The 11,451-nt window shown below is 36.1% G+C and overlaps 1 protein-coding gene across 1 annotated transcript; it reads left to right on the top strand.

Moving 5' to 3' along the window:
• The first annotated feature begins 413 nt into the window (after positions 1-413).
• LOC113342301 (guanine nucleotide-binding protein subunit beta-2-like) lies at positions 414-4,350 on the top strand. Its single transcript, XM_026586887.1, has 6 exons — positions 414-814; positions 895-989; positions 2,064-2,488; positions 2,761-3,118; positions 3,496-3,609; positions 3,880-4,350. Exons 1-6 carry the CDS (start codon positions 709-711, stop codon positions 3,913-3,915), a joined length of 1,134 nt encoding a protein of 377 aa, XP_026442672.1. The 5' UTR covers positions 414-708; the 3' UTR covers positions 3,916-4,350.
• Positions 4,351-11,451: the final 7,101 nt, after the last annotated feature.

The following is an 11,451-nucleotide window of genomic DNA, read 5'->3' as shown; positions in this document are numbered from 1 at the left end:
TCTTCGGGTTGGATGGGTTGTTTCGGTTAGAAATATTTGTGTCCATGCTTGCCCAAATTTAATTCGGGTTTATAAAATTTATGCCCAAACTTGTCCAAAGTTTTGAAATACGTTATCCATGTCCGCTCAACGTTCGGGTTGGGTGGGTTAACCCAACCCAAGTCCCACTCCTAAGCCCATGTACAGTTTTTGTTTTTTCTATTTAATTTTACTGACCGAGTAAAAAGAATATCATACCGGCCCCAACAATCCTCTATCATACCGGCCCCCACAATAAATTGTCAAATTAGCCCAAAGGCGTGGTGGCCATTTTTGTGGGTCCAAAATTAAGTGTCCAGCCAGAGTCTAGTCCACCGCATCTTAAAGAAAAACAGTCCGAACAAAAAGACCCAATGAAGTCATACACACCGTATTTGCGCCTTTTTTCCATTTCCCACACACATAAACCCCTCCTTGAACCATTTCTTGTCTTACAAATCCCAATTTCTAAACTAAATCCAATTCATTTCATTCTCTTGAAATTCTCAAACTACAACTCTAGAAAACTTCAATAAACTAGGCATTTTTTATATACACTAAGATATGAAAATTTAGGGTTTTAATTGAGCTAGAAACGAAGCTTTAACGGGGCTCTATGGGAGTACGATTGAATTGTATCGTCTGAGATTTTGAGATATCTATATTTACATTTTTTTTTTCTTTGTGCAAATGTCTGTTGAAGAATTGAAAGAGCAGCATGTAGCTGCTACAGCAAATGTTGATGCACTTAGAGAACGATTAAAACAAACGCGACTTCATCTACTGGATACTGATGGTAATAGTTTTAATTGAGTTTTTTTTTCCTCCTGATTTGGAACTTGTTGTAAGTTGCTAGATCTGTTTGATTTTTTGTAGTTGCTCGACATGCTAAATCACACGGAAGAACACCAATTAGCCTTGGTCCTACGGATCTGGTTTGTTGTAGAACATTGCAAGGTCATGCTGGAAAAGTAGGTTTTTTCTGTCTTTAAATTTCTTCTCTTTCTATTTTTGTATGAAGGTTAACTCTACATATACTCCTCCACAATAGTATGCATGCGTGACCCAGACACTGGCACACTAAACATTTCTGTCCTACAATTTTCTATTATTGGTAATTATGTGCCTTTTCTTAGCTATTATTGATGCGTTAGATCTGAAATTGTTGAGAAACTTATAAATAAAAAATATGTTGAACTTTGTATTTGTACAAGTACACACAACGTTAGCATTTTGTACGAGTAGACACTCAAGTGCTTTCGAGTATCATACACGATGTATCTGTCCTGGTCCATCTTAGTGATTTCATTATTACATAGATTAAGCTAGGTGTCTCTATGGTTATTGAGAAGAGAGAAAAATTGAAATTATGTATCGGGTCATAAAGTTAGCCTTGGCATCATGAGATATTGAAGAACTTGTAATGAATCACCAACCCAAAACGTTGATAAATTGCTGTTCTCGAGTCACCAGCATCATTGCTCTAGTTGTGTGCAACTACGTGTTTCAGGGGAAAACACACTTGTCAGCTTTTATCGCTGAAGTAAACACAATTAAGTGGAAACGAAGAATAAGGGAAGAACACTTACTCTATAAAGTTAATAAGTGCACTTACTTCTGTTTTTGGTAAAAATTTCCTAACGTATTTTTGGTATTTGTTATCTCGAATAGTCTTCTGCTGATGACCATATTTTTAGAGTTATCCTGTGATCTAGTCAAATAAGCTGTAAGCCTGTAACCTTTTCTAGGGCATTGCATATATACCTTGGGTTTCAGAAGATTGATGGTAGAAGAATCTCATTTCAAAGGGTTGTGAATCTTATGAGGAACAGCGTTCCATCTTACACAAGCAGACTTAAGGTTTCTGCCAGAAGTTATTCGGAATAGTGATATGTGTATTGTTAGTGTCCTACATCACATCTTTCACTTTCGTAATTTTTTCTAAGCTGTCGAGTCTTCTGATCAAGTGATAGAACATCGAAAATTGTATGTTTTGGTTTCGAAATGATAGAAATCTAACTTCTGTTTCCTATTTTTTTTGGCAGGTGTACTCATTAGATTGGACTCCTGAAAAGAATAGAATTGTCAGCGCATCTCAAGATGGAAGGTTAATTGTGTGGAATGCTCTAACGAGCCAGAAAACACATGCTATTAAACTACCCTGTGCATGGGTTATGACGTGTGCCTTTTCTCCCAATGGTCAGTCAGTGGCATGTGGGGGCCTTGATAACCTGTGCTCTACCTTCAATCTTAATTCTTCAGTTGACAAAGATGGAAATTTGCCTATATCGAAAATGCTTAGTGGGCACAAAGGTTATGTATCCTCATGTCAATATGTTCCTAATGAGGATGCTCACCTAATAACAAGCTCTGGCGATCAGACATGCGTTTTGTGGGATGTGACTACAGGTCAGAGAGTTTCTGTTTTCGGTGGTGAATTTCCTTCAGGCCACACTGCTGATGTATTGAGGTATCATTGGAGTAATAGTACGTCTTATCAACGAAATAGTGTCTCCTACTTTCTGGCTACACGATTCTTCTTGTCTTTATATCCTAATCTGCACAACTGTGCAAGTAAATCTTGTCGTGGCGGGGCAGTCTTACGTTACACTCGTTGTTATTCAGTAGGATTGCACATTTCTATACAATAACTCTGCTTCTGGTTACAACTGTAGATTTTAAAGCATCGTGTTTATGCATTTTTTTTCTGACTACACTGACCTGTTGCTTTAATTCTTTCAGTGTCTCGATCAACGCATCAGATCCAAGCATATTTGTTTCTGGTTCATGTGACACGACTGCTCGTTTATGGGATAGTCGCGAAGGTACTCGAGCTGTGCGTACATATCACGGCCATAAGGGAGATGTGAACACCGTAAAATTATTCCCAGATGGGCAGCGGTTTGGAACTGGGTCAGATGATGGTACATGCAGGTTGTTTGATGTGAGGACTGGACATGAGCTCCAGGTCTACCATCAGCAACACAATGATGATAGTATACCTGCAGTGACGTCCATTGCCTTTTCAATATCAGGCAGACTTTTGTTTGTCGGATACTCAAATGGTGATTGTTATGTATGGGATACTTTATTGGCAAAGGTATGTGCTCCTTTTTCAAGTTTCAACACGAAGAACATGCCTTAGCCTGATTAAAGGTGTTAGAGTATTTGTGACGAGAAGTCTTCCATTGTGAAAATTGAATCTTCACTTGACGTATCATACGCCATAATAAAGATTATATTGGCATGCAGTCAAGGCAACCATAAGTATAATCTGTTTGACCATATTAGTGCCTCAGTAGATTACGAAACTACTGCTGAATCATATATGAAATATGCGGTCATGTAAGTCGATAATTACTACTTTTGAGGAATTGAATTTCTACTCACAGGGGAGGTTTTGCCGGCTAGATGACTTACAGTTATTACCAAGTCTGGAGGTATGCTGGCTCTAACTACTTATTTTTCTCGTCTCAGGTGGTTCTGAACTTGGGATCATTACAGAACTCACATAATGGACGGATCAGTTGTTTAGGTTTGTCTGCTGATGGGAGTGCTTTATGTACAGGAAGTTGGGATAGAGACCTTAAAGTAAGATTTTCCCCCTGACCTAACCATGGTTATAACTTGATGATTTAGTAACAAATTTTTCAATGGAGTTTGTCTTATGATATTCTTAGTGGATGCCTCATACTTCCTTGGAAGTCTGGAAGCAACTTCACATTATTGTCAAATACTAGTTAAATAAACGAGTTCATGATGCCTTGAAATAGAAATAAGAACCTGTTTGTGGATGGATCAATTGTCCTTCCAGAATTTTTTTCCTCCAATTTTTAGCAAATAATAGTATCCTGTTTGCAGATTTGGGCTTTTGGAGGGCACAGAAGGGCGATTTGAAATATCCAGGCACAGAAAGCTTCAATATTCCAAATAACTAAATGAGTCACCATGTGTCTTTTAGGCACCTTTTCCACCTGTGTGCGTGTCAGTGTGTTCATTGTTCAATCGATCCTTTGGCTTTTCCATCTCTTCAGAATCCTGAATCTACTCTCAACAAAATCATACAGTGATAACAGAAAGGGTTGATTGGAGGACAAAACAATTAGCCTGCTGCTTCATTGAACTAAGGCTGTGTTGGTCCTTCTAACATGTAATATTATTACAAAGTTAGCTTAGGTAAATCCGCCATTCAGCTGATCTGCACAAGATATTTAATTTGTCAAGTGCATTAATATATTCTTGCCTGTGTTAATAATGTACCCCCTGTTGTATAACTTATATTATTAAGAATTGACCACCGACTTCCTCCTTAATAAGAACTTTCTGTCTAATGAAAACTGTATTCCCTATAAACTTCTGTGCTAAGTATTTTAAGAACTGTAGTATACGGGATTGCAAGGTTAAAAAAGGGAATTTCTTGGGGTTGGAGGAGTTTGTTGAAGGGTAGAGATATCATTAAGTGTAATTTAAAACGGTGCGTGGGTTATGGGCAGTCTATTAATGTTTGGGATCAACCTTGGGTTTCTAGAATTCCACTAGCGGATTTAATCGATAATATTGACGAAGAATTCAGGGGATTGAACATTTTGTTCCTGCACATATATTAGAAAATATCAGATCTATTCCAATATCAGATCTATTCCCATTCCTCTAGACAGACAGATTCCTGATAGGTTAGTTTGGGTTGAACATTCTAGTGGTGATGTGTCAGTTAAAAGTGTCTACAATTTCCTCTGTGCTGAGAACTTTGGTGATAACAGTGACAAGTGTCGGTGGTCACGTATTTGGAAGTTAAGAATACAACCACATATATTAAGCATTTCTTATGGCTTGTTGCGCACAGGAAGCTTCTTGTTAGGGACACTGTTCCAGCGAGGTATTAATTGTCCCAGTTTATGCCCCCTATGTCTTGAGCAACCGGAAACCTGGATCATTCACTTCTTGGTTGTGAGAAAATTCGGGACTTGTGGAATATTGTTCGCAGTAATTGTGGTGATATTATTCATACTAGTTTGAAATCCGTACTACGCACCGGGACTATCGAAGTTTATTACGCCACTGATTTTTATCCACTGAGGCGGGACTTCATCCGTATCCGTCCGAATGAGAGTTCTAATAAAACTATTGTATAATATTATCCAACACATTAATAATTAAAAATATGTAATTTAAAATAAATAGATCCTCTGAAAATCCGAAGCAATTTAATATAGTGGGATTTAACTCAAGAAATAAATTAAAATTAATAGGTCTAAATAATTTCAAAAGCAAAATAGTTTAAATTCTAAATACTAAAGCATTAACTTGATTGAAACCTCGCATATTAAAAAAAAAATCTTGCTTATTTGTAGTCTTATTCATAAGTAAGCACTTCGTTGTCATGTTCATCTATTTCGACCAATGGTGACATCTCAGGATCCTTTCGCCCAATTCACCATCATGTTCATCATCGCTGCTTATGATGTCGTGCTTTCTCTTATGGTCTTTTTAGACGGTGTCTTGAGTTGTTCTTTTTCCGGGATAGATGTACTTTACTCTTCACCTGTGTTTATATTCTGAATACATTAAATTTATTTTTTATGTTATGTTATGTGACATTTAATTTACTACTTACAATGTTAGTAATGAGAGGAGACAGTGTTAATATATAATTACATTTTCATGTTTTGTTTCTAGATCATGATCATAATCAAAAATTTCATGTGCACATAGACTTTGATAGACAAAGTTCCCTTCTTGGAGTAAGATCCTGAAGATCATTGTTTTTCCTATTGCTTTTAATATTTCTTCCATACATTCTACTTGGTTTTGCTGCAATACAAAGTTGTTACAAACAATATTTATTTAATATTTGAAATTAAAGGGTTTACCTGCTCATTTACTGTTGGTAATGCCATCATTTTTGTTACTCTAACGTTATCCACGACTATCTGTGCCACTTGACCCATTGCGGTGATAATAACATCTCTATGGCCGTCGTGCACAATCATATTAAGTATGTAGCTATTACAAAGTATTTGTTAGTTTTCTCATGTTCTTGTGCATTTTTGTTATTAATAACATCTCTTTCATTTAATTATTACCATGACAATGGTCTTCACCAGGGCTGCGCATCCATTGCACCAAGGCTTCTTTTCCATGTACACATGTTTTATTATGCATGTCGAACATGCCATATAATACCACAGAGATCCTGGTTGAAACCCAACAATCGTTCCTTTTATTGTGAAGGTTGCTCCATGTACATTGCATATTTTTTTAAAAATAATTTTAATCATCAAAAGGAATTTAGTTTGATATTACTTATTAAAACTTACCATATTTGTTTCCCATCGTGTAACAGTTCCAAGGCTTCCATGGCTGTTGTACGATTTTCAAACATTAACTCTTCTTTTATTTGGTTTGAAAATTTTGGAACACCAAGTTCTATCAGAGGCATGTATTTCCTGTTGTCAATTTATTGTTAACATTTGAATCATTAACATCCATTCCTTATTTTAGTTGTTACAACTTACATTTTTTTTTTATATTTTCCACCTCTGGTACGTTGAGATTCAGGTATAATCTTATTGCTTTGGTGGATTGAAGAAACACTTCACCTGCATTATTTATATTTCATATATTAAGAATATAATATTAATTTATTTTTGAATACAATACAATAAATTTTAAGTGTTAATGGTACCTTGAAATTGTTCAGCAGTTGTTGAAGTCAGTATTATTACGTGATTTATCCCATCATTCTCTAGCATAGAATCACTTAGCTGGTTGGCCAAATTTTCCGATATAGTTATTCTTACAGAAAGTCCATCTTTATTTTCTACCAGAATATCGCGTGTTGGTGCATCAATTTCGTTTTTCCTAACTGGCATTTTGAAAGACCTCTCAGGACTCCAATAATATCTGTCGAAAAAAATTTATTTAATACATATTTTTATCATATATGTATTCAGTTATATAATCAGAGTTATAAAAGCAATATTCTTATTGAATCAACTAATATTAATATTTAGATCAATTCTCTGTCCTATCTTTTCTCCGAGCGTGGAAAAATCAGATAGATTGAATTTGTATCTTAGTATTTGGTAATCTTTTTCTGATAGAAGAGTAATCCTACTGAATGGATTTAACCAGAGCTTTCTTTCACCAGGCACTGGGAGAAAGCTTCCATGGTACGACTTAACCATAAAATGTTGAATCTGAATGGTTCGTTGATATTTCACTTTGTCTTTGAAGTACGGAATATCTTTCAGATTAATATAAGCATGCATTTGATTCCCCTGTATACAATTTTTCAAAATTTTGTTACGCGTTCTATGAATAAGAGATGTTTAATATATTTTTTTTTACATTGTTTTACTTACTTCTGAATCTATGAGAATCATCTCCAAGCTGTAAACTTGCCCCGTCGTATTATTAACTCCCATCCATGTTCTTTCCATCCGCGCCACAACTGGTCTCGATCATATTCCTTCTCCTATCATTGTGAATAGGTTTGATTGTCCTTGCTTATTTTCCATGTCTTCCAAAGCAAGTAAAAAAGTCGATGAGAAAACATTATTGTAAATGAGATTTAAATCATAATAGATATCTACAATGGAGGAGACGTATTATCAACAATGGAAGAGACGTATATGCTTACCTCTTTTCCGTCTTTGCTTGCTTTTGTTATAGGTTTGTAGGAAAGTTCTGTTCTGGATTCTAATTATATATACGTAGGGGTTAATACCTATGTTGAGTTTCATATATTTGAAAAGATATTTTAATTCTGGTAAAAGATTTGTATATATCTAAGGAAGAGAATACATTCTATAATAAAACAACAGTTTTATGATAAGTATCTATGCTAATTTAGAAGTCATAGATTTTTTTTTGACCGGCAAAATCATAGATCTGTTTGTTGACATATATATATGTGATTAGAGAATAATATATCCAGAATGGGTAATAAAATTAAGCAGACAAAATTTGGATGGTATCTACGTTAAGTTAAGTAAATTTTGTTTGAAAAGATATTTTAATTCTGGTAAAAGATTTGTATATATCTAACGAGGAGAATATATTCTATGATAAAATCATAGTTTTATGATAAGTATCTATGCTAATTTAGAAGTCATAGATTTGTTTCTTTTTGTTTTTTGATCGGCAAAATCATAGATTTGTTTCTTGACATATATACATATGATTAGAGAATAATATATCTAGAATGGGTGATAAATTAAACATACAAAATTTTAAATTTTGTTTGGAAAGATATTTTAATTATGGTAAAAGATTTGTATATATCTAAGGAGGAGAATACATTCTATAATAAAACAATAGTTTTATGGTAAGAATCTATGCTAATTTAGAAGTCATAGATTTTTTTTTTTTTTTTGATTGGAAAAATCATAGATTTGTTTCTTAACGTAGATGCGCATGGTTATAAAATTGTGAGAACACAACTTTAATATATTTGTAATATATTTTAATTCTGGTAGTAAACCGTGGTTGTCAAAGATTATTCGTCTTCCGAACAATTTATATCTTTACTGCGTATCAAGGGGAGCCTCAGTATGTAACTTGTGCTTCGCACCCGGTCTGTACACACTGCAGGGCACATAACCTTTACTATTTATAGGATTCTGTACTAATCTGTACATTCCTTATTTAGATTGAAAATCACATCGACCTAATCTGATGGGACAACTAATTTGGTGCGGAGGTGATTCACTTTTTGGCTCTGGTCAAATGTATATGAAACTCTCATACCTTTAGGTTTTTATGATTTAATGACTAAAATCTGTATTTACCTACCTAGATTCGCAAATACACAAACTACATCATGCACAAAATTATTTGTAATAATATGGTTTAAATTTAAAATAATATAAGCATTTAATTTATGAAACGTAGTACTGTCTCATGGATAAAAATAAAATCACTATTTTTCAAAATTTAAGTAACATTTGCTCAAAATATAAAATCTAACTCTAATTTGATTCCCAATATCTTAATCATCCATTGTACTCGCATGAGCTATGATCTGGTTGATAGTATCATCTATTAACTGTAAATTCTTAAAGTTTTGCTTGTACACTTTGGATTTTGTATAGTGATATGCTGGATGCTCCCTTTTATGATTGTAAGCTCCAGTTGTGAACTTCCGTACACTGCTTCCTTTGTCGAAACACCAATGTACTTTGGATCTTCATTATTGATAGGTGTTGTAAATACCCTAATTATTATCTATTATTTATGCTTTTTTTGTCACTTTTCTTGCAAGTTTTGTATCTTATGTTTACTTTTGAATGTTTAGGTACTTTGGAGTCATTTGGAGGGTAAAGGACAAAAAGATCAAATCAGATGCAAGTCACGTTTGGAGCAGGCTATGTTGCGCAAGAAAGAGTGAAGAATGAACTGTCAGTTCTCTTGAACCGACAAGCCATATATGAGTTGGTCACTGGGTACCCCTTATCTACTTTACCTGGGTGGTTATATCCAACCTTATTTCAGAGAAAATTCATTTCTCTTCGTCAGTTGTTATTTTTTCCATCCTGGCCTGAACAATGGCGGCATCATATTTGAGAGGAGGATTTAGTGGTGTGATGTGTGAAGAAGATGGATCTGGTGATTCCGAGCAGTGTTAAGAGCTTCACAGAGTTGGGAGAAGGAAAACAGAAATCGAGAAGATATTTATGTCGCTGCTATGGGTTTAGATCGATGGATAGCTGAGAAATCAACAAGAATTACAGATTCGATGGGGTTGCGGTTGAAATCAGGTAAACAAGGAAGATGGGTTTTCAGCAGAATTGATACTGGATATGAAGGAAAGAAGGAATTTGTTGATGTTAGCTCGCTATTGATATTGGTGACGAGTTTAGGGTTTGTGGTTTTTCAAAGGGTTTCTGAATTTGTTATCGATTGAAAAAGGAATCGGGGAAGAAAGAGATGAAACTGGGAGCTGTAGAAGATGGAGCATGACTCAGGTGAAGAGATTCAAGGGTTGAGTTCTCTGTGTGTATTGCCATGGATAATTACAAGGAATTTGAGTGCATCTGGGTCTGGTGGTTGAATTTAAGCTGAAATGGAGATACAAGAGTTTGTTGGTGAGCTACATATGAAGAAACAACTAAAATGAGTGCTCAGGATTACTGTAATGGAAGAAGGAAGCTGCTACAACTGGTGGCAGAAGCTTGAGTGGTTGGGGCTGTTTTTAGTAACGCAGGAGAAGCAAAGATTCATCTGAGTTGGTGATTTTGACAATAATGTTGTGCCTGTGGAAGTAGTGGTCTGCAATGGGAGCTGTGATGTCACAGGTTATGGAAGAAGGAAGCAGATTGCAGGTGTTGCCTTGCTGCTATGGTGGAGAGGGACTGGTGGAGTTGCAGCTGAAGCTACAAAATGAAGGATGTTGGTAGTGTTGGTTCTGACAGTATTCGTGGTACCAGGCTTGGTGGTTGCTGTGAAGCTGCTATCGAATTGACGGAAGAAGAGATTGAGGAGATTATGAAACTATGCTGCTTCTGGTATTGAACATAGAGATGATGCTCAGATGGTTAGATTACAAGAAGTGTGGAAGATTGGTGGGAACCAGGAGTTGAGAACAGGTGAAAGATGAAGCTGTGTTGCAACTGGTTATGCTGCAGGTGGAACTGAGTATGTGTAGCTGGATGATGAGAAGTTGCAAGAATGAAGTGCAGTTGCTATCACAGAATTGATGGGGGTTGCATGCAAGAACTGGTGTAGCTGTGAAATAAGCTTGTGCAACTGCATTTGCAGGTAATGGGAGATATAACTGAAATGGAATGATGCAGTGGCTAAGTTATTACAGCTGCAATTCAGGTGGTGCAGTAGGATGAATTGGATTTAAGCTGAGCTGCAGCTAATGGTGCAGATGGTTTAGAATGGAATTGGATGTTTATGAGGATGCAGTCAGGTTAAAGTTGTGATGATGGAGTTGTTGCTGTTGTGCAATTGCAGGTGGGAGTTGTTTGGTGGTGGACAAGACTGAGATAGATACTTTGTTGGTGCTGTGGAGCTGAGATTGAAATGGCAGTGATTGTGATAGTGAGAGTGACGTAGCAGTTGCAGAAAGGAGAGGGTTAGCTGAAGCTGTAGCAGTGCCAGTGATGCACCATCATGTCCAGAGCAGCAATAGTAATGCAACACTATGGCGCAACATGAGTATGGCCTGTGCAAATAGCTCAGGCTGTGCAACAACTCTGGCCTAGAGCCTATTAGGCTGAGTTAGTTAGCTGACTCGGTATTGAGTCAGACTCTGATTCATGCTTTGACTCGGTTGACTGATTTTGACCGGTGACCGGGTGGACTTAGCCGGTCACCTGCACTACTACTCTGACCACTTTGCCGGCCAAGTTCCGGCAGCGAACCCAGTTTCCGGTGACTTTTTGGTAAGAAATTTATTGGGTTATTTCTACATAGTCATATGGG

This window comes from Papaver somniferum, unplaced genomic scaffold (assembly GCF_003573695.1).
Source record: "Papaver somniferum cultivar HN1 unplaced genomic scaffold, ASM357369v1 unplaced-scaffold_35, whole genome shotgun sequence".
NCBI lineage: Eukaryota > Viridiplantae > Streptophyta > Magnoliopsida > Ranunculales > Papaveraceae > Papaver > Papaver somniferum.
The sequence above is the reverse complement of the archived record's forward strand: the minus strand, read 5'-3'. Positions and strand labels throughout refer to the sequence as shown.